The sequence below is a fragment of the Mobula hypostoma genome, chromosome 8, assembly GCF_963921235.1.
Source record: "Mobula hypostoma chromosome 8, sMobHyp1.1, whole genome shotgun sequence".
Lineage (NCBI taxonomy): Eukaryota > Metazoa > Chordata > Chondrichthyes > Myliobatiformes > Myliobatidae > Mobula > Mobula hypostoma.
Genome location: NC_086104.1, coordinates 70,363,273 through 70,383,996, shown reverse-complemented (window position 1 = coordinate 70,383,996; position 20,724 = coordinate 70,363,273). Strand labels below are relative to the sequence as shown.

The following is a 20,724-nucleotide window of genomic DNA, read 5'->3' as shown; positions in this document are numbered from 1 at the left end:
TCGATTTCTTAATATGGCTGCTAAACTTTCTTTTTAACTGCGTCATTTCTTTCTTTTCCCAGGGGATTCTGGGTGGTTACTTCCCTTTTGTCATCTTACGTATTTCCTGTGCGGCCTTAAATTTTGTAGTTTTTGTTTAAATTTTATTCTGTTTTGCTTTTTATAATCACTTTATGTTAATAATCCTATTTTTTTTTTGTTGCTGTGTCTATTCATGAGTTTGAGGTTTATTGTGGTTTTTTTTTAATATATATTTTCCGGCTTTTGTTCTGTTCTGTGTGTATTCTAATTGAGCTAACTTTTTTTTTACTGTTTTACAATTAGCTGATCCTTTTCATATTTATACCTTTTTTTTAGGGAGCGTATACCGGAAGTCATGGGGGTAGTTTTAGCGCTTGCTTCTTTCTGGCGGGTCTGCTTTAGATTTTGCCTTGGGGTCTTGGGCTGGGGGGTGGCGGGAGGGGCTTCACATTTTAGTTTGTTTTTCTTTGGGCTATATACATTATTGAAGCTCTGGTTGCGTCCTTTTCCCCGGTATCTTTTGTATGTTCTGTTTCCTCTCCGGGTTTGTGGGTCGCGCCTATTGTCAATCCTCCTTGTTGTGGGTTGACTTTAGGATTTATGGAGTCTATTATTAATTTTGTCTCCTGGAATACTAATGGTCTTAATCATCCTATTAAAAGAAAAAAAGTTTTTAAAGTGTTCCGGAGACTTAAAGCACAAATTTTATTTTTACAAGAGACCCATGTACGGAGGGGGGACAGACTACGTTTTTTCAAATTCTGGAAGGGACAACAATTTCATTCGAACTCCAATGCTAAGATTCGAGGCGTCTCTATTTTTATAGATTCCTCAGTTACTTTTATACAACAGGATATTATCTCTGATCCGAATGGTAGATTTTTATTGGTCAGTGGTTTACTATTTAATAAAAAAGTAGTTTTGGTTAATGTTTATGCTCCTAATATGGATTGTCCGGAATTTTATAAATTATTGTTTGATCAGTTTCCGAATTTGAACGAGTTTTCATTGATTTGGGGCGGAGATCTTAATACCTGTTTATCTCCAGCTTTGGACCGTTCGGCTCCTTTACGGACTTTACCTAATAAATCTGCAAATTTGATTAATTTTTTCCTTTCTGATTCTGGGTCGACGGACATTTGGCGTTTTCTGCATCCTCAGGAAAAAGATTTTTCCTTTTTTTCACATGTTCATCATTCCTATTCAAGAATTGATTATTTTTTTATTGATTCTCGTCTCATTCCTTCAGTGATTAAATGTGATTATGATTCTATAACCATTTCGGATCATGCTCCACTTAAGCTTTCTATTAAAATTATGGCCAATATACCAAACAATAGACAATGGCGTTTTAATTCGCTGTTGCTTCAGGACTCGGACTTTGTTAATTTTATGAACGAACAGATTGAGCTTTTTTTTACAATTAACCATACAGAAGATATTTCGGTTAACACTCTTTGGGACACTTTTAAAGCCTATATTCGGGGTCAGATTATTTCGTATTCCGTTGCTTTGAGGAAGAAACAGAAGCAGGAGGAGATGGCAATTGTGGACAAGATTAAAGAAATTGATAAGAAATATGTTATGGCTCCTTCTGAGGAGCTATACAAACAAAGAACTGAACTTCAAATGGAACACAGTTTACTACTCTCGTCCTCGATTGTAAACCAATTAAAGAAAACAAGAAGTGATTTTTATGTTCACAGTGATAAAATTGGCAAGCTGCTGGCTAATCAATTGAAATCTAATTATGTTAAATCTTAAATCAATCAGATTTATAACCAAAATGATCGATTGATATTGGATCATGTGGGGATTAATCAAACCTTTTGTGATTTTTATTCTTCTTTATATCAATCAGAGTCTCCTCGAGATTCTAAATATATGAATGATTTTTTAGATAAGTTAGACTTTCCTCAGATTTCACAGGATATGTCTTCTTTATTAGATACTTCCATTACAATGGATGAGATTAAGAATGTTATTTTTTCTATGAATCTGGGGAAAGCTCCTGGCCCTGATGGGTTTACCGTTGAATTTTATAAATGTTTTGCTTCTTTATTGATTCCTTGGCTCTATAAGGTTTTTGAGGCTTCTTTGAAACTTGGTAAACTTCCGGAATCTTTTAATAGAGCATCAATTTCTTTAATACTAAAGAAGGATAAAGACCCTGCTCAATGTGCATCTTATAGACCAATATCTTTATTAAATGTTGATTCTAAAGTTTTTTCTAAGTTATTAGCAAATAGACTAGAAAAAGTACTTCCTTCTATTATTTCGGAAGACCAAACGGGTTTTATTAAAGGTCGTTACTCTTTTTATAATATTCGTACATTGTTAAATATCGTTTATACTCCCTCACAAAATGTTCCTGAGTGTGTTATTTCTTTAGATGCCGAGAAAGCTTTTGATAGAGTAGAATGGCCTTATTTATTTAAGGTGCTTGAAATGTTTAATTTTAGCTTGAAATTTATATCCTGGATTAAACTGTTATATCACTCCCCTGTAGCCTCGGTTCGTACTAACTCTTTAAACTCACCTTTTTTTCCTCTCTTTCGTGGTACTCGACAAGGCTGTCCTCTTAGTCCCCTATTATTTGATATTGCATTAGAACCTCTTGCAATTGCTATTCGAGAATCTTCAAATATTACTGGGATAACTCGGGGATTAAAGTCCCATAAATTATCACTCTATGCTGATGATTTACTTTTATATATTTCTAATCCTGAGAGATCTATTCCTGTTGTTTTAGAGTTATTAGCACAATTTGGTCTTTTCTCAGGTTATAAATTAAATCTTAGTAAGAGTGAACTTTTTCCGATTAATAAACATCTTCCCTTATATTATAAATTTCCATTTAAATTGATTAATAATTACCTTTCATATCTTGGGATTAAAATTACTTGTAAACATAAAGATTTATTTAAGACTAACTTTTTACCATTAATAGACCATATTACTCAACTTTCATCTAAATGGTTTCCCTTATATTTAACTTTGATTGGTCGTATTAATGCAGTTAAGATGTTTTTTTTGCCAAAATTTTTATATGTGTTTCAGGCATTACCAATTTTCGTTCCTAAATCTTTTTTTGATAAAGTTGACTCTAAAATTTCTTCATTTATTTGGCAGAATAAGAATCCGAGACTGGGTAAAATACATTTACAGAAAGCTAAGAGAGATGGAGGTTTAGCATTACCTAACTTTAGATTTTATTATTGGGCTATTAATATTCGACATATGAAATTTTGGTTACTTGACCGGGATATACTATCTATTCCTAAATGGGTAGCATTGGAATTACAATCTGTTCAGGGTTATACACTTGGTTCTATTTTAGGTTCATCTCTTCCTTTTGATTCGAAACGCCTTAAGCAGGTCTCTAACCCGATCGTTAAATATGCTTTGCGTATTTGGTTTCAATTCAGAAAATTTTTTGATCTTAATCAATTCGGGTTAGCGATTCCTATTTTAGGTAACATATTTTTTCCTCCCTCTTTTACGGATCGCGCTTTTCAAACTTGGAAGACTAAGGGTATTTTACGGTTTTTGGATTTATTTTTAGATGGTTCCCTTATGTCTTTTGAACAATTATCTAATAAATATAACTTATCAAGAATACATTTTTTTAGATATTTACAAGTTAGAAATTTCCTAAGTACTATACTTTCTTCCTTTCCAATGCTTCCTCCTATGTATATTTTAGATTCGATAATTAACCTTAATCCATGTCAGAAAGGTGCATCGGCTATGATTTATAATATTATTATGAAACTTAGGAAAGCTCCATTTGATAAGATTAGGGTAGATTGGGAACAGGAATTGGGGCTTACCATTTCTGTGGATGATTGGGGGCAGATTTTACAATTAGTTAATACTTCCTCTATTTGTGCTAAACATTCCCTAATTCAATTTAAAGTGGTGCATAGAGCACATATGTCCAAAGATAAGTTAGCGCGTTTTTACTCGCATATTAATCCTTTCTGTGATAGATGTTCGGGGCAGATAGCCTCTTTAACTCATATGTTTTGGTCTTGCCCTACTTTGGAAACTTTTTGGAGAGATATTTTCAATATTATTTCTAAGGTATTAAATATAGATATCTCTCCTCACCCTATTACTGCTATCTTTGGACTACCTAAAATTTCTAGTAATCTTTCCCCTTCAGCCCGTAGAATGATTGCATTTCTTACTTTAATGGCGAAAAGATGTATTTTACAACATTGGAAAGAGCTTAATGCTCCAACTACCTTTTTTTGGTTTTCTCAGACGATTTTATGTTTGAATCTGGAGAAAATTAGAAGTAACCTTTATGATTCTTCATTTAAATTTGAACAGATTTGGGGACCTTTTATTCGATATTTTCATTTAATGTAATACTTACCCTTCTTGTTTTTTTTCACTGTTTTAATGGAGGTCGGGATTGAGGACGTGATTTTAAGTTTAACTCTGTTTGGTTTCAAGTTAGCCCATTGCTTTGCTTTGCTTTTAGTTAGTTGCACGGTGGGTTTTTTTTGGGGGTTTTTTTTTTCTTTTTTTCCATTGATATATATAAAATCTAGTATACTATTATGTTATCTTGGTTTCTTATGCTTAAATTACATTGTTTGTAGTATTTTCTTTTTGGTATTGTTATCTTTTGGAATTTTATTATACTTTAACATTGTATTAATGTTTATATGGCTTACCTTTTTTGTATACTTACTCAATAAAAAGATTTAAAAAAAAAAAGAAATTAAACAAATGATAGGCTCCTTAACTTCAAGGCAAACAATGCAATCAAACTCTTTTTGTCACCTTAATGAGGTATCGGGTGATGTCCCTGCCTGCAATATCAAGTCTCCTTGTTAGATGGGGCAATGAAAATCCTTCGTAAACGGGGCAGATGTGTGTCACACCATCACCGGAGTCCACAACCACACCAGTTAGTAAACCTGGAGGGAAGAAAGAGTCCAAGAATGACTCAGAGATTACATCTGTGAATTTACACAAATATATGCTTTGGAAGCACTTAGATGCAGTAGGTTACTTAGCAATACAAGGCTTAAACTCTTAAGGATTAATTTACAAAGAAGGATTTATTCAAACTAGAGTCACTAATCAGTGTTGATATGATTAAGAAGAATAAGCTTATGGACTAAATGATTTACCTTTCTCGTTTTCATCCTTCATTTGGGTAGTCAACAGCATACCGCACAAGCTGAAGCTATCTTCATACTGCAAGTAAACTGAGGGTGTAGATGGACTGCTATTGGAAACCACTCCCATTCATCTCCAAGGGGCTTTATGCAATTGCTTCTATGGTCAGATAAAGATCTCACAAATAGAGCTGCTTCCCCAGAACCCAAAATTGCTCACCCTTTAATAGATGTCAATACCTCGACAATATTGGCAAAGATTTTCAAAAACCACCTTCTACCCCTCTCATCTTCAGCTTCAAATTTCGACTCCATCCATCTATAGAGGAACATTTCTCCCTCAGAGTCTATCCAATTTTACAAACCATGATTCGTAACTCCAAACAACCTTAGCTAAACCTGGCAATTTGAAACAAAGTGCTCACTTCCTCCTGGCTCAGACTACAAGATGAAACTTCTCATTTCCAACAAAAACCACTTTATTTCTTCCTTGGTAGCTTGTCATTCATTATTTGAGTTGATAAATTCATACCTTTTAAAAACACAGATCTCCTGTTGCAGATCTATTTTCTTCACATTACTCTATACAGCACATTTACAATCCTCACTCAAACCCTACAAATAACTAGTCTTGTGTCCCTCCTGTTTCAGAAACCTTAGACCTATTTGCATTTTGCTTCCCTCATACCAATAGAAGAAACTTCACCACACAGAGTTCTCTTATTCATTGATATTAAATTTCACTTCACTTTTGTGCAAACTAAAAACTAGCAGCACAAAGGCATACAGGATTCTTAAAAGGGTTGTATTGATAGTGCCAGAACTCCCTTTGCAAATATCCTGAAAGTTTTCAATCCTGCATAAGTAACTCAAACATTTATGAAACCAACAGCATTTCAAATAGTGTTATGGATGCTGATGGCCAATAATCTTTCCCTTCCTGCATCCTGAGATTTTTAGCTAAAAGTTACTGTAACTTTTGTTTATTCAAGTCACCAGAATATTTTTCTCATCTATAAAATTCTTAACAAAAATTTGTTTAAACCCCATTCCAAGAACAAACTTTTAAGTTCCATCCAACCCCAGGAAGAGTTTTCTAAAGTCCTCACACTTATATCAACATGAACATTCTTGCATATAACTCAATTCAAAGGTAAAATCACTTGGCCTCACAGTCCAAGTCTGTCATTGCATTTACCAACAGCACACAATTTTTGAGATAGCAATTTGATGCTTTTAAACTAAATTCTGGAAGGATAAAGGAGCACAATATATTAACAAAATTCCCTCTCATCACGAGCTTTGAATTGACTAATTAATGTTTAGCATTTCATCAGAGGTGTACGTACCTTGAGCATACAACGTCAGCACTGCCTGAATGGCAATGTATACACCATTAAACTGGTATGTCTCAAACATGACCTGAAACAAAGAAAACAGCCTTTTTAGCTTTACATGTTAAACAAAGGCAGTATAATATACCCACATACAAGTAGATCCTTTTATTCTGTTGTTTAATATCAAATAGCAATCAGTTGAACAATGGGAGAGGACTGCTTTCGGAGCACATTGGATAGTCAACAGGCTCTGAAAGCACATTTGAACTGCAGAGGTGAGGTGGGGAAGAAAATCTGTATTCAAGAAATTGTCAACTATATGTAGACTCCAAACTGAGGCACAAGGAATTCTGAACAACTTAGCAACAAACATTGACCTCAACTTCAAGTAGATTTTCCCAAATCGCAGATGTTCTGCTGTCTTGGGCCAGAGCTCCAACAGTCACTCACTGGAGAATCAGGCCACAGGTCCCACCCAGTTCATCATAAGCTTGCACCACACTTGAGCAGTCTTTACAAAGACAATCTCCAGCATCACAAGACTTGACCACTCTACTACATAGGACAGCTTTAGAACAGCTCTAGCAGCAAAAGAAAAGGGCAATGGTGAGGGTTGATGGGTCATCAACAACCTTATGCACATACAAATCTCTCACTCAATCCACATCCAAGACCTTGGGACCACCCACAGTTCAGCAAGGAATGTAAAAAGGCATGCAAGGGGCAGCACCAACAGATTAAAATAATTTTAATGTTGTAGCAGTTCTGCACATGATAAATTGCAAAATGCAACATGTAACAGCCAAGTACTCCCATAAATTAATAGATCAGATCACAGTTGTGCAGCCCTACCATATTCAGCTGTAAAAAGTTCAACAGTTCGACAATGGGAAAGCCCATGCAAATAACAAAGACAAATCTGATTCATGCGCACCCTTCTTAAATAATAAGAGTTAACAGGATAATCAACTTGGTTTCCTCTTAGAGTCAAAAACCAGAGAAACTAATTCATGTAATACCAGGAAACAGCTGAGAGTACAGAATACAGTAAAGGCCATTTGACCACCTAAAAGTCTGGCTGTAGAGCCAAGAGCTTCAGTTTCAGACAATATACTCCTGATAACTACAACAATAGCATCCAACCGAATGTGTAAAATTGAAGAGCTAAGTTCTATCTACAAGTAAGAACACACATCCTATTTGGTCAATTAGTACAATGCTCACTTTTGAAAAGGAAATGGTCTTAGGGAATTTAATGAAACTGAACATTATTTTAAAATAGGATCTCAAATTTCCAATATTAAAGCATTTAAAAATAAGTATCTGAGCAAAGTTCCTACCCTTAGCTGAATAGGGTCAAATCTCTTACATGCAGCTAGATCGCCATGATTTTCATTCCCAGAACACTGCTACAGGTAAGAAAGAAAATAGGGGAAGATGGGGGGGGGAGGGGAGGAGGAGGAGAAAGGCAGCTTCATTGATAGTCAAGCGAGAATTTATCTATGTCCTGATTGATTGTGGAGAGACATTCTGGAATATCCGCTAATGAACATTATAGCACAGTACAAGCCCTTCAGCTCATAATGTTATGCCAACCTCTTAACCTACTCCAAGATCAATCTAACCTTTCCCCCCACATAGCCCTACGTTTTTCTATCATCCATGTGCCTAGCCAAGTCTCTAAGAGTTCCCAACACTTTATGCACCATGGACCAATACCATTAAGCAAGCGGTCCATGGACCCCAAGTTGGGAATCCCTGAACTAATGGATCTGCCTCTGGTACCACATTCCACCCAACACCCACTGAGTAAAAATCTTATGATATTCCCCCCCCACACCAAAATCTTCATTCTATCAACTTTAAATTATTAAAAACAGTTCCATGTGGTTAGAGAATAGATCATATAACCATTGGAAACAAACTTACCAGCTGCTATATATACAGGAACTGGCGAGATAACAAGGTCCACAATGGCAGGCAAGATGACCTGAGAATTTATACAGAGTTGCTCCATAGATAGACCAGGACGAATTAATCAACACTAGCAACTGGCTTAAGTTCTAAATGGTTCACAATTGTGCAGGATGCCATGAAATCATGAAGGAAAAGAAAAGCCAATGACCTTGATCAAGCAGTTCTGTACAGTAAGCTTTCAATGCTGGTATCAGTATGGGATAAACCCAGAATGGTATCATTCAATGGTCCAGTTAATAGTAACTTATTACAACAGTTACATTACAATGTTCTTCATTTAGCACTAATTATCAACTCGTCCAGCAAGTCAAAAACCACTGCATAGATACTGCTGAGAAAGCACGTCTGCAGGAATCAAGGCCAGTCATCTGCACAAAAATTCTTGATGCCACTAAAGTATCCTGTCCAACTAACTGGATTATGTCAAAAGGAAATAGATTTGGCAAAGAGGAACTTACTCAAGCACAATCTAAATGTACAGCAAAGTAGTTACCAAGGGGGATGGAGGAAACAAAAAAAAAATCCACTTAGTTGGTTCAAGTGTGAAGAACAGCAATGCACAGTTAGAGTAAATAGTACAAGCCATAGAACACTACAGCACAAGCCGCCAATGGGAAAATCTAAATGCAATACAGATTGCACCAGTGCTAAGTGTTTCCAGCACTTACTTTATTTTAAAAAAGGAAACCAACACCCCATTCAGAAATCTCTGTACAATCAGACAATCAGCCCAGTGAGGCCCAAGGACCTCCAGTTTTCACTGCTCCTTTACTGGTGGCTATGGCTTCAGTTGTTCAAAACCCACACACTGGAATTGTCCCAAACCTGTACCGTTTGTTTCTCCTTCAGGATACTCTCTAAACTCCAATCACTAACATCTTGTGGCTCAATGTCAAATTTTGTTTTATAATCACAGATCTCTGTTGGCATCTTACTACTCAAATAAACCAAATGTTTGCCATTCATGACATTTGCAAGATATCCCACACCATAAGTGCACCAAAATTAGTCACCCAAACCAGTTCTCACAGTAATTGTTACACCATCAGTAACTGCAAATAAGCTGCTGGATAATTAAATGCAATTTTAAAGTTTGCATTGAATATAACAAAAATTTTGAGAACAGGTTCCATGAGCTAGATTAACAAATACTGCCCAAAACCAAGTGTGTTCGCATTAAAATGCTGCCCATCAGTGATACATTCACTACTTTTGTAACATGGATCTATTATGGAGAGAATAGATACAACTGTCCACATGCAAATGAAAAGCAATAAAAGTGGGGAGGGGAAAACAGAAGTTGCTCTCTCCAATTCTAACCTCACTCCTTGACATCAACCATCTCGACTTCACCACTCCTCTCTCCAATTCTAACTTCATTCTTCTGCTGAAGGGTCTCGGCCCAAAACGTTTCCATAGATGCTGCCTGGCCTGCTGAGTTCCTCCAGCATATTGTGTGTTGCTTGGATTTCCAGCACCTGCAGATTTTCTCATTTGAAATTGCTGGACTCAGTCAGCAGCATCGAAGTGGATCATTTTCTCCTGCTCACCATTGCCTTTCTGACCTGCAGCTCACTCTTCCGTGAACATAAATATCCATTCTCCAGTGTATTTCCATATACTTAGAAAAGATGCATCATACTAACACCCGTCCTTCACACAGACCCAAAAATTTATCCTAAGTGAAACAGCAATTTATTTTTACTTTCAATCCAGTGCACAACATTCTGCACTCAATGTGAAGTTAGCGACATGAGAGAAACCAAATGCAGAATGGGCGACCATATTGCAAAACAACTATATTCTGACAAGAAGTTTCCAGTTGCCCATCAACAATTCTCTGTCCCAACTACCTCTGCTGAGCTCCTTACTGTTCTAATGAAGCCAAATACATATCTGAGGAGCCATATCTCCTTCTGTACACATTACAGCCCTGAATACTCATCACTGCCCAATTCTGATGAAACTGAACTAAACATTTTAAGTAACAAAATTTAGCAGGACATTACGAAGGTAACTTACTGGCTTTCAACCTCATTTACTGACAGACTATTTTGAATTTACATAATATTCCTTTAACTGTCATATTTTTGACATGAAAGCCATTTTTAATGCACCCAAGTTATTACTGATCTATATGAATTCTGATTCCTTGAATTCCCCTCCTCTTCTTCAAGGACACCCCGCTCTGGTCTTCTGCCTGCTCTGGATCTCTTTATCGCTGACTGCCGACGGGACATCAACCGTCTCGACTTCACCGCACCTTGTCCCCATACCAACCTCACTCCTTCGGAACGCAGTGCTCTCCACTCCCTCCGCACTAATCCTAACCTTACTATTAAACCCGCCGATAAGGGGGCTGCTGTTGTAGTCTGGCATACTGACCTCTACCTTGCCAAGGCACAGCAACAACTCGCGGATACCTCCTCTTATTTACCCCTCGATCGTGACCCCACTGAGGAGCACCAGGCCATTGTCTCCCACACCATCACCGAATTTATCCACTCAGGGGATCTCCCATCCACTGCTACCAACCTTATAGTTCCCACACCCCGCACTTCCCGTTTCTACCTCCTACCCAAGATCCACAAACCTGCCTGTCCTGGCAGACCTATTGTCTCAGCTTGCTCCTGCCCCACCGAACTCGTTTCTGCATACCTCGACACGGTTTTATCCCCCCTTGTTCAATTCCTTCCTACCTATGTTCGTGACACTTCTCACGCTCTTAAACTTTGATGATTTTAAGTTCCCTGGCCCCCACTGCTTTATTTTCACCATGAATGTCCAGTCCCTATATACTTCCATCCCCCATCGGGAAGGTCTCAAAGCTCTCCGCTTCTTTTTGGATTCCAGACCTAATCAGTTCCCCTCTACCACCACTCTGCTCCATCTAGCGGAATTAGTCCTTACTCTTAATAATTTCTCCTTTGGCTCCTCCCACTTCCTCCAAACTAAAGGTGTAGCTATGGGCACCCGTATGGGTTCTAGCTATGCCTGCCTTTTTGTTGGCTTTGTGGAACAATCTATGTTCCGTGCCTATTCTGGTATCTGTCCCCCACTTTTCCTTCGCTACATCGACAACTGCATTGGCGCTGCTTCCTGCATGCATGCTGAGCTCGTTGACTTTATTAACTTTGCCTCCAACTTTCACCCTGCCCTCAAGTTTACCTCGTCCATTTCCGACACCTCCCTCCCCTTTCTAGATCTTTCTGTCTCTATCTCTGGAGACAGCTTATCCACTGATGCCTACTATAAGCCTACTGACTCTCACAGCTATCTGGACAGCTACCTGCTTCCCTTCCCCCACCCCTTTATCTTTCCCCTTTCTGGTTTTTCTCCTGGAACCTACCAGCCTTCTCCTTCCCACCCTCCCCCCACCTTCTTTATAGGGCCTCTGCCCCTTCCCCCTACAGTCCTGACAAAGGGTTCCAGCCCGAAATGTCGATCGATCTTTTCCACTGATGCTGCCCGACATGCTGAGTTCCTCCAGCATGTTGTGAGTGTTGTTTATCTGGACTATTCCTCTTCTCACCCTGTCTCTTGCAAAAATACCATCCCCTTCTCGCAATTCCTCCGTCTCTGCCGCATCTGCTCTCAGGATGAGGCTTTTCATTCCAGGACGAGGGAGATGTCCTCCTTTTTTAAAGAAAGGGGCTTCCCTTCCTCCACCATCAACTCTGCTCTCAAATGCATCTCCCCCATTTCACGCACATCTGCTCTCACTCCACCCTCCCACCTCCCCACTAGGAATAGGGTTCCCCTGGTCCTCACCTACCACCCCACCAGCCTCTGGGTCCAACATATTATTCTCCATAACTTCCGCCACCTCCAACGGGATCCCACCACTAAAAACATCTCCCCCCCCCCACCCCACAGGGATCGCTCCCTATGCGACTCCCTTGTCCATTCGTCCCCCCCATCCCTCCCCACTGATCTCCCTCCTGGCACTTATCCTTGTAAGCGGAACAAGTGCTACACATGCCCTTACACTTCCTCCCTTACCACCATTCAGGGCCCCAGACAGTCCTTCCAGGTGAAGTGACACTTTACCCGTGAGTCGGCTGGGGTGATACGCTGCGTCCGGTGCTCCCGATGTGGCCTTCTATGTATTGGCGAGACCCGACGCAGGCTGGGAGACCGCTTTGCTGAACACCTACGCTGTGTCTGCCAGAGAAAGCAGGATCTCCCAGTGGCCACACGTTTTAATTCCACATCCCATTCCCATTCTGACATGTCTATCCACGGCCTCCTCTACTGTAAAGATGAAGCCACACTCAGGTTGGAGGAGCAACACCTTATATTCTGTCTGGGTAGCCTCCAACCTGATGGCATGAACATTGACTTCTCTAACTTCCGCTAATGCCCCACCTCCCCCTGGTACCCCATCCGTTATTTATATACACACATTCTTTCTCTCACTCTCCTTTTTCTCCCTCTGTCCATACCCCTTGCCTATCCTCTGGGTTCCCCCCCCCTTGTCTTTCTCCCCTGGCCTCCTGTCCCATGATCCTCTCATATCCCCTTTGCCAATCACCTGTCCAGCTCTTGGCTCCATCCCTCCCCCTCCTGTCTTCTCCTATCATTTTGGATCTCCCCCCCACGCCTCCCACTTTCAAATCTCTTACTAACTCTTCCTTCAGTTAGCCCTGACGAAGGGTCTCAGCCTGAAACGTCAACTGTACCTCTTCCTAGAGATGCTGCCTGGCCTGCTGCGTTCACCAGCAACTTTGATGTGTGTTGCTTGAATTTCCAGCATCTGCAGAATCCCTGTTGTTTGCTCCTTGATACTGTGATTAGTCAAGCTAAATATTAAGATGATACAAACACATACCCACCACTGATTTGCCACCGGGATTGCATGGGCCTCAAAACCAGGAAATGAGTAATCAACTAGTGAGACTAGCACCAACATCACTAAATTTAGTCATCTCACAGCTGCAGGAAGTTCGGGGCTAAAAGCTGTCCTTTGTTCTTCGATTAAAAAAATACTAAGAGCTCAGTTTTCTTTTTCACAACTTGCAAAGAAAGTTGTAAACTATTCAAAAAATAAAATACACAATGGAATCTTGCCATCAGTTTCTTCCAGGAAACTCCTAATAGTCAAACTGAGTATCAGGGACTAGCTTAGATAATCATGCTGAAGCATCCAGCTTCAGGACAACTCCAAGCCCTTGCTTTGAATAACACAGTGTAATTTGAAGACTTCTTTTACCATTGTTGACCCACATAAAAGGACCCAACAAATAGATTAACAACACAAAACTAAATACAAAATAACATTTAAAAAATAAAAACCAATACAAGAGACTAGCTCCTCAAACAGTTCTGATTAGCTGTTTGTGTGCAGTATTACGTTCCATATATACACAGTGGCAAGCAAAAGTTTGGGCACCCCGGTCAAAATTTCTATTACTATGAATAGCTAAGCGAGTAAAAGATGAACTGATTTCGAAGCGGCATAAAGTTAGAGATAATACATTTCTTTAATATTTTAAGAAAACTTTATTTCCATCTTTTACAGTTTCAAAATAACAAAAAAGGAAAAGGGCCCAAAGCAAAAATTTAGGCACCCTGCATGGCAGTACTTAGTAACACCCCCTTTGGCAAGTATCACAGCTTGTAAACATTTTTTGTAGCCAGCTAAGAGTCTATCAATTCTTGTTTGGGGGATTTTCGCCCATTCTTGATGCAAAAGGCTTCTAGTTCTGTGAGATTCTTGGGCTATCTTGCATGCACTGCTCTTTTGAGGTCTATCCACAGATTCTCGATGATGTTTAGGTCAGGGGACTGTGAGGGCCATGGTAAAACCTTCAGCTTGAGCCTCTTGAGGTAGTCCATTGTGGATCTTGAGGTGTGTTTAGGATCATTATTCTGTTGCAGAAGCCATCCTCTTTTCATCTTCAGCTTTTTTTTTAAAAAAACAGACGGTGTGATGTTTGCTTCCAGAATTTGCTGGTATTTAATTGAATTCATTCTTCCCTCTACTAGTGAAATGTTCCCCGTGCCACTGGCTGCAACACAAACCCAAAGCATGATCGATCCACCCCTGTGCTTAACAGTTGAAGAAGGCTTCTTTTCATGAAATTCTACACCCTTTTTCCTCCAAACATACTTCTGCTCATTGCAGCCAAAAAATTCTATTCAAAAGAACATCTAAACAAGCCTGATGCATTTTAGAAATGAGTCCTGTGGACTGATGTAGTTAAAATAGAACTTTCTGGCCGCAATGTGCAAAAGTATGTTTGGAGAAAAAAGGGTGCAGAATTTCATGAAAAGAAGCCTTCTTCAACTGTTAAGCACAGGGGTGGATCGATCACGTTTTGGGCTTCTGTTGCAGCCATTGGCATGGGGAACATTTACTGGTAGCGGGAAGAATGAATGCAATTAAATATCAGCAAAATCTGGAAGCAAACATCACACTGTTTGTAAAAAAGCCAAAGATGAAAAGAGGATGGCTTCTACAACAGAATAATGATCCTAAACACACCTCAAAATCCACAATGGACTACCTCAAGAGGCGCAAGCTGAAGGTTTTGCCATGGCCCTCACAGTCCCCTGACCTAAACATCATCGAGAATCTGTGAATAGATCTCAAAAGAGCAGTGCATGCAAGATAGCCCAAGAATCTCACAGAACTAGAAGCCTTTTGCAAGGAAGAATGGGCGAAAATCCCTCAAACAAGATTTGAATGACTCTTAGCTGGCTACAAAAAGTGTTTACAAGCTGTGATATTTGCCAAAGAGGGTGTTACTAAGTACTGCCATGCAGGGTGCCCAAACTTCTGCTTTGGGCCCTTTTCCTTTTTTGTTATTTTGAAACTGTAAAAGAGGGAAATAAAAAAAGTTTTGTTTAAAATATTAAAGAAATGTGTCATCCTTAACTTTATGCCTTTTGAAAATCAGTTCATCTTTTACTTGCTTAGCTATTCACAGTAACAGAAATGTTGACCGGGGTGCCCAAATTTTTGCATGCCACTGTATATATAGTTAATCAAACTTACATTAAGTTTTCGACATACAATATATTAAATCACAATTAGAATACCAAAACTGTTCTAGAGAAATTAAATGAACCTGCTATAGATGTTTGTAAATGGCTTTTCCATGCAATGTTTCTCCTCCACCGTCCCTACCTCTCCATGCAGTTTCTCTTGATCAGAAACCACATGTTCCCATGCAGCCAAAAATCATACAAGCATCCAAATAGAAAAGATGCAATAAAAGGTGTTGTACCATGAATTTTCTGTTCTATTTCTCCTCCCCCCCCACCCCCGCACCACATTCTCATTTAAGTGTCATTCTTACAAAAAACTCTTTTAAAAAAAAAATTGCAGAAAAAACAAACAGGTCAAGAGGAACAAATTAAACACACTATTAATAAAATCTGGTGAAAAGGACCAGATTTTGGTGAGATCATCATTAAGGAGTTCCTTAATTTAAAACATTTATGAGGCAATATGGTTCTAAGAAGAGAATTCCAAAAGTCTACTCAATAAACATTCTTACCTCTATTATCTTTTCTCTGTTCTTTGTGGGGTTCATTGGTGGTTCTGTCAGAAGAATCTTGCAATTCCTTGAATCTACATCTAGCTTCTCTGGGCCAAACGTATAATCCCAAAGATGCTTCATGTCATCCCAGTTTCGTACTATACCATTTTCCATGGGATAATTAACCTCTAACATAGAACGCAATTCACTAGCTTCATCACCCACCATGAGATCCTGTGAAACGGAACCAAAAAAACAAATAAGACTGCTTTCACATTGTTTGGGCAGAAACAGAATGTATTAGTACAATTTAAAAACACTGCCAAATCATAAAAACTACCAGCATATTCCAAAAATTAAGGAACTCGGTTGAATTCAGGGAATACCTACAGTGAGCAACACCTTAGTACACACTTAAAAATATAACTTTACAATTTAAAGGCCAGAAATCTCACATTCAAGAATTTTGGAAACTAGGTAGTAGGTTATGCTTAGCTAATTTAGATAATAGATTTCTTGACAATGGCGATGAGTTTCAGACAGACCTAAATGCATCAACAGCAAATATAGAAGGCTGAAAGGAACACTGGTGATAATAGCACCAAAACAGCAGACGGATCAAGATTGAAAGCACACACACACAAAAATCAAGACAGATAGGTCAAGAACTAGCACAGTAGGGAAAACTGGACTGTGAAAAGAGCTCTATGAAGGGACCACCTCAGCTTTGAGGATCAACAGTTATGAACTCAATGCTTGGTGGGGAGACAACGTGAATTGGGGAAAGAATGGTGTTTAAGAGAGAGCTTGGCAGAGGAGAAAAGTAACCCAACATTAGCATTAAAAACCAAGATTTTTTTTTAAAAAAAGAGGAACATGGGTTGGCCAGAATTGGTGCCTGGTGTGGTCCAGGTAATTCTTGCAAAATATATGTATGCAGTCATGCTCACAGCCATAACCTTAGAAATTAAATATGTAGCTCCAGGCACTGACCAAGATAAGAGAATGTGAAGGCCTCATGGGGCGAAATGAATCAAAAGCTGGATATTAGAAAACAACTGAGTATATTAGAAGCTTGAGAAATACTGCGCGAAACACAGGATTTTAAATACAGTGGATTCCAGTTAATTGGGGTAGCCACTTATTTGGGACAACTTGTAAATAACAAAAACTAATCAAGAAAATAGCCAGGATTTCCTTCACTTATTTCGGACACTATGCCACTAAATTGGGACAGAAAACTGGTGCCAAAAATTTTCTATCTAGGGCCAGTAGCATGTATTTGTGTGGCCACTAGATGCCAAAAATGGCCGGGAGTGAAAATGGCACTATGTCGCCATTTCAACACGTTAGGAACTACAAAGAACAAAGGTATCCACAATCATCTTAAATGTTACAGTGAAAATGACGATTTGGAGGATGAAGCCGCAAAAGCATTATATAAAGGTAGTCCATTATCTGCACTAGGTATCTGCGTTGATTTTGTTCATTTATAGTCAACTAAAAGAACACAGCAGCAAATACTGGGGCAGCTGCTGAACTGGGCCAAAATGTACTAGTCCTGATGTGTCCGAATTAACTGGAACCTACTGTATATACAAACAACATGGCCAATAGGAGGCAAGTGGTCTCGTCCATTACATGGAACAGAATGAAAACAGAACCTGTGGCTGTTGTTCACACCGAAATATTTATATGGAGGGTGAAGTTAAGGGAAGACATCGAATTTAGGAGCACAAGGGTTATATCAGTACTAAAAATCGTGAGGAAATAACCTGCAATATTAACGAAGTTGATCAGAATACAATCCAGCATATGGACATCTAGATTCCAGAAGCTCAAACTACATACCCACCCAAAACAAGAGCAGGTCCTTTGACTTCTAAGATTCACTTTATACTTTAAAAGGTATTTCACCCAAGGACCATACCACTTTTAGATTTATTTAAAGAGATAATGCGTGGAACAGGCCCAATGAGCTGCAGCACCCAGCTATTTAACCCTAGCCACAGGACAATTTTAATGACCAATTAACCCACTAACAGGCATGTCTTTGGAATGTGGGAGCAAACCAGAGCACCTGGAGGAATTCCACATGTTCACAGGGAGGTTATACAAACTCCTCACAGATGGCATCAGAATTAAACTCTGATGCGTTGAGCTATAATAGCATTGTGCTAGCTACTAAACCACTGTGACACCCAAGCACAAAAAAAAGTTTGACAATGTAATTATTGATACAACCTTCCCTTCACTTCCATGCCGAAAGTAGAGATTGCTTGATGGTAATGAATGGGTAAATTTGAAGCCCATGGTTTGTCTTCCCTGACACAGGCTCCAAATTATTTTTTTTTAATTCTGACATCCATTCAGAATGCAAGTGGTCCAAAATTCCACATACAAACAGCTAATGCAATGGAAAGCAATGCATGCAATTTCTTGACGATTGATGAAACCTTGGTGTTGTTAGGGACTTGCCAAACATGGAGCTTAATGATCATGATTCCACATTTAAAACAAGAATGTTCATAGAGCTTATTTGGCCTCAGTCACAGTGAATTGCTAAAAAAATTATTTCCCCATTTGTCTTGTAGTATAACTACCTGGTGTTTGGGGGTAGAGAGGGGCAAGATTCAGGAATGAATACATTACATCCTGCCCCGATCTATGGTTCAAAAAGACAATTCACAAAAGAATACATCAGACAGACCATTCTGTTCAAAACTTGCAATTTTACAAATTTATTTAATGATTTGACAACTTGATGACCAAAGAATTGAAATTTAAATTGTGCATTTAGCCACCTTACAAAAACTGGGTAAGTATTAAATTACAGATAGACATTTACTCAAGGCAGTTTGCAGAATGTCAGTGCAAAAAGTTCTCTGCATGAGAACAAAGCACAGTCCAGGAAGCATAAAATAATGACGCAATACCTGACACTAGTCATGCTCAGACAGTTCACTGGATACCAATGTTGACTAGTGCGAACTAGAAAGCATGTCATGCACCATAAATGAAACCAGACAAAAACAATTTTAACTGTAATTTTTATAAAATTAACAAAGTAATTTCTGTGATTCTGCAAAGTAGTTAATTTTTACATGATCGATTAAGAACAAACATTCAGTTTTGGCCAAATTATACATTAAATTCTGGCAGTGCATCTGAAAGCACTGTTCAAGCAAGAGTATTAAAATATTGATGCAAGATTCAATGTACATTGTTAACAAGAGCACAGCAGAGGTTTCAGATAGAATACACACGCAGGCTTCTTGCAAATGTCCATTTATCTAGGAATGCATCAAATGACCCATTTGAGCAGCCACATTCCAATGCCACTGAAAGAGCAGTAGACGTTGTTTCATCTGACAAAATGGTGTTAATCTGGAGCCCCAACCAAAAACATAAGTAATATCAGTTTAAATACATGCTTCAAAGCAAAACAAAACAGTGGCAAATTCATGCTGCAACATGAAACACTAAACCTAAAAGGGCATTAGGAATTAAAAACTACAACAATGTTTTAATCATTCCCATTCAGGAGCCTGACCAAAAACTTAATTCTAGAGTCTAATGCCATTTATCAGGGCATTTGTGATAATGCAAGTATTTGCTCATCTTCCATTATCTTATAATTATTCAGACCATTACGTGCTCAAGTTTTAAACTTGTAAATAACTACTCATGACGTGACCATTATGTAACTAGTATTTTAATCTTCCCCCTTTGGACAAGATCTTTGGCTCCACAACACCTGCCAGGCAAGAATTATACATAGCTTCGCAAGTACCACCTCATGTCTATCACAAATATAACTATTGTCACTGTTAAATTTTTCAAAACTTCACCTCATCTGCAATTCCCTGACCGTCAGAAGTCAGTATCCTTAAATTTGGTCTAAAACTTTGATTTTACTGCTGAACTTGATAAAACTGTTTTTGATCCTCGAATGACAATTTCCCAAATTCCCACCCCTGCTGAATAGCAATGCAACATTCCATAGATGAGTGACTGATTACTAATTACTCCTTCATTCCAAGTCAGCAACCAGCATAAGCAGGGTATGTGAGAGCAATTGGAAAGCATGCCCTTACTTTTCTTGCCAGCTTCTCACTTTTACTTAGCATCTGAAGTAGTACATTACTGCCTCTTTCACTAAGATTCAACGTGTAACTCAACTAACATTCAAGGAAAGTCTGCCTATCCATACTTTTAAACTTGTAACAGAACAGGCAAAAGGGAACATAAATCAATGAAATGTTGTTTACTTCAGAAAAGTAATTGCAAAGTGTTAAATGAAAGAAAACTTCAACGCAAACTGTGGACAAATTGATAGCAATACCAAAATTAAATGAAATGAACACACCACACTTCAACTTACTTACCATTTTTTTGTTATTCTACTTCAACAGGTGAAGAGAGAGAGAGAGAAGGTAAAACAGAAAGGTCAGAAAAGATCCGAGTGAAAACTTCACTCCCGGAATTCTAAAAGATTCAAAGTGACTTCCAAAATTAAAAAAAAATGACAGAACGTTGAGAATCCTTCCCATGAATTGTGTAAGATAGTTTAATGTACAGCTAAAGCAGCAGTTCTGGTTTATAAAGCTTGCAATTAAACAATTTATTCAGCAAATGTTTACAAAATGGACCTTAAAGACGAGTTGGTAATGCAATAACAAATTAAGTTAGCAAATCTCAGTGGTATAGAATCTACACTGAGTAATGTAAATTGATGAGTTTCTCTTTCTCTCAATCCAATTA

At 38.5% G+C, this 20,724-nt stretch overlaps 1 protein-coding gene across 1 annotated transcript in view; it reads right to left on the bottom strand.

Annotated features, from left to right (window-relative positions):
- The window catches only part of LOC134350628 (actin-related protein 2), a 44,831-nt gene that overhangs the window by 18,349 nt on the left and 5,758 nt on the right, over positions 1 to 20,724 (bottom strand). Inside the window, exons 3-5 of the mRNA XM_063056109.1 lie at positions 15,979 to 16,194; positions 6,509 to 6,581; positions 4,819 to 4,955 (exon numbers count right to left, since the gene is read on the bottom strand). Coding sequence (XP_062912179.1) covers positions 4,819 to 4,955; positions 6,509 to 6,581; positions 15,979 to 16,194 — 426 coding nt within the window. The remainder of the gene's footprint in view (positions 1 to 4,818; positions 4,956 to 6,508; positions 6,582 to 15,978; positions 16,195 to 20,724) is intronic.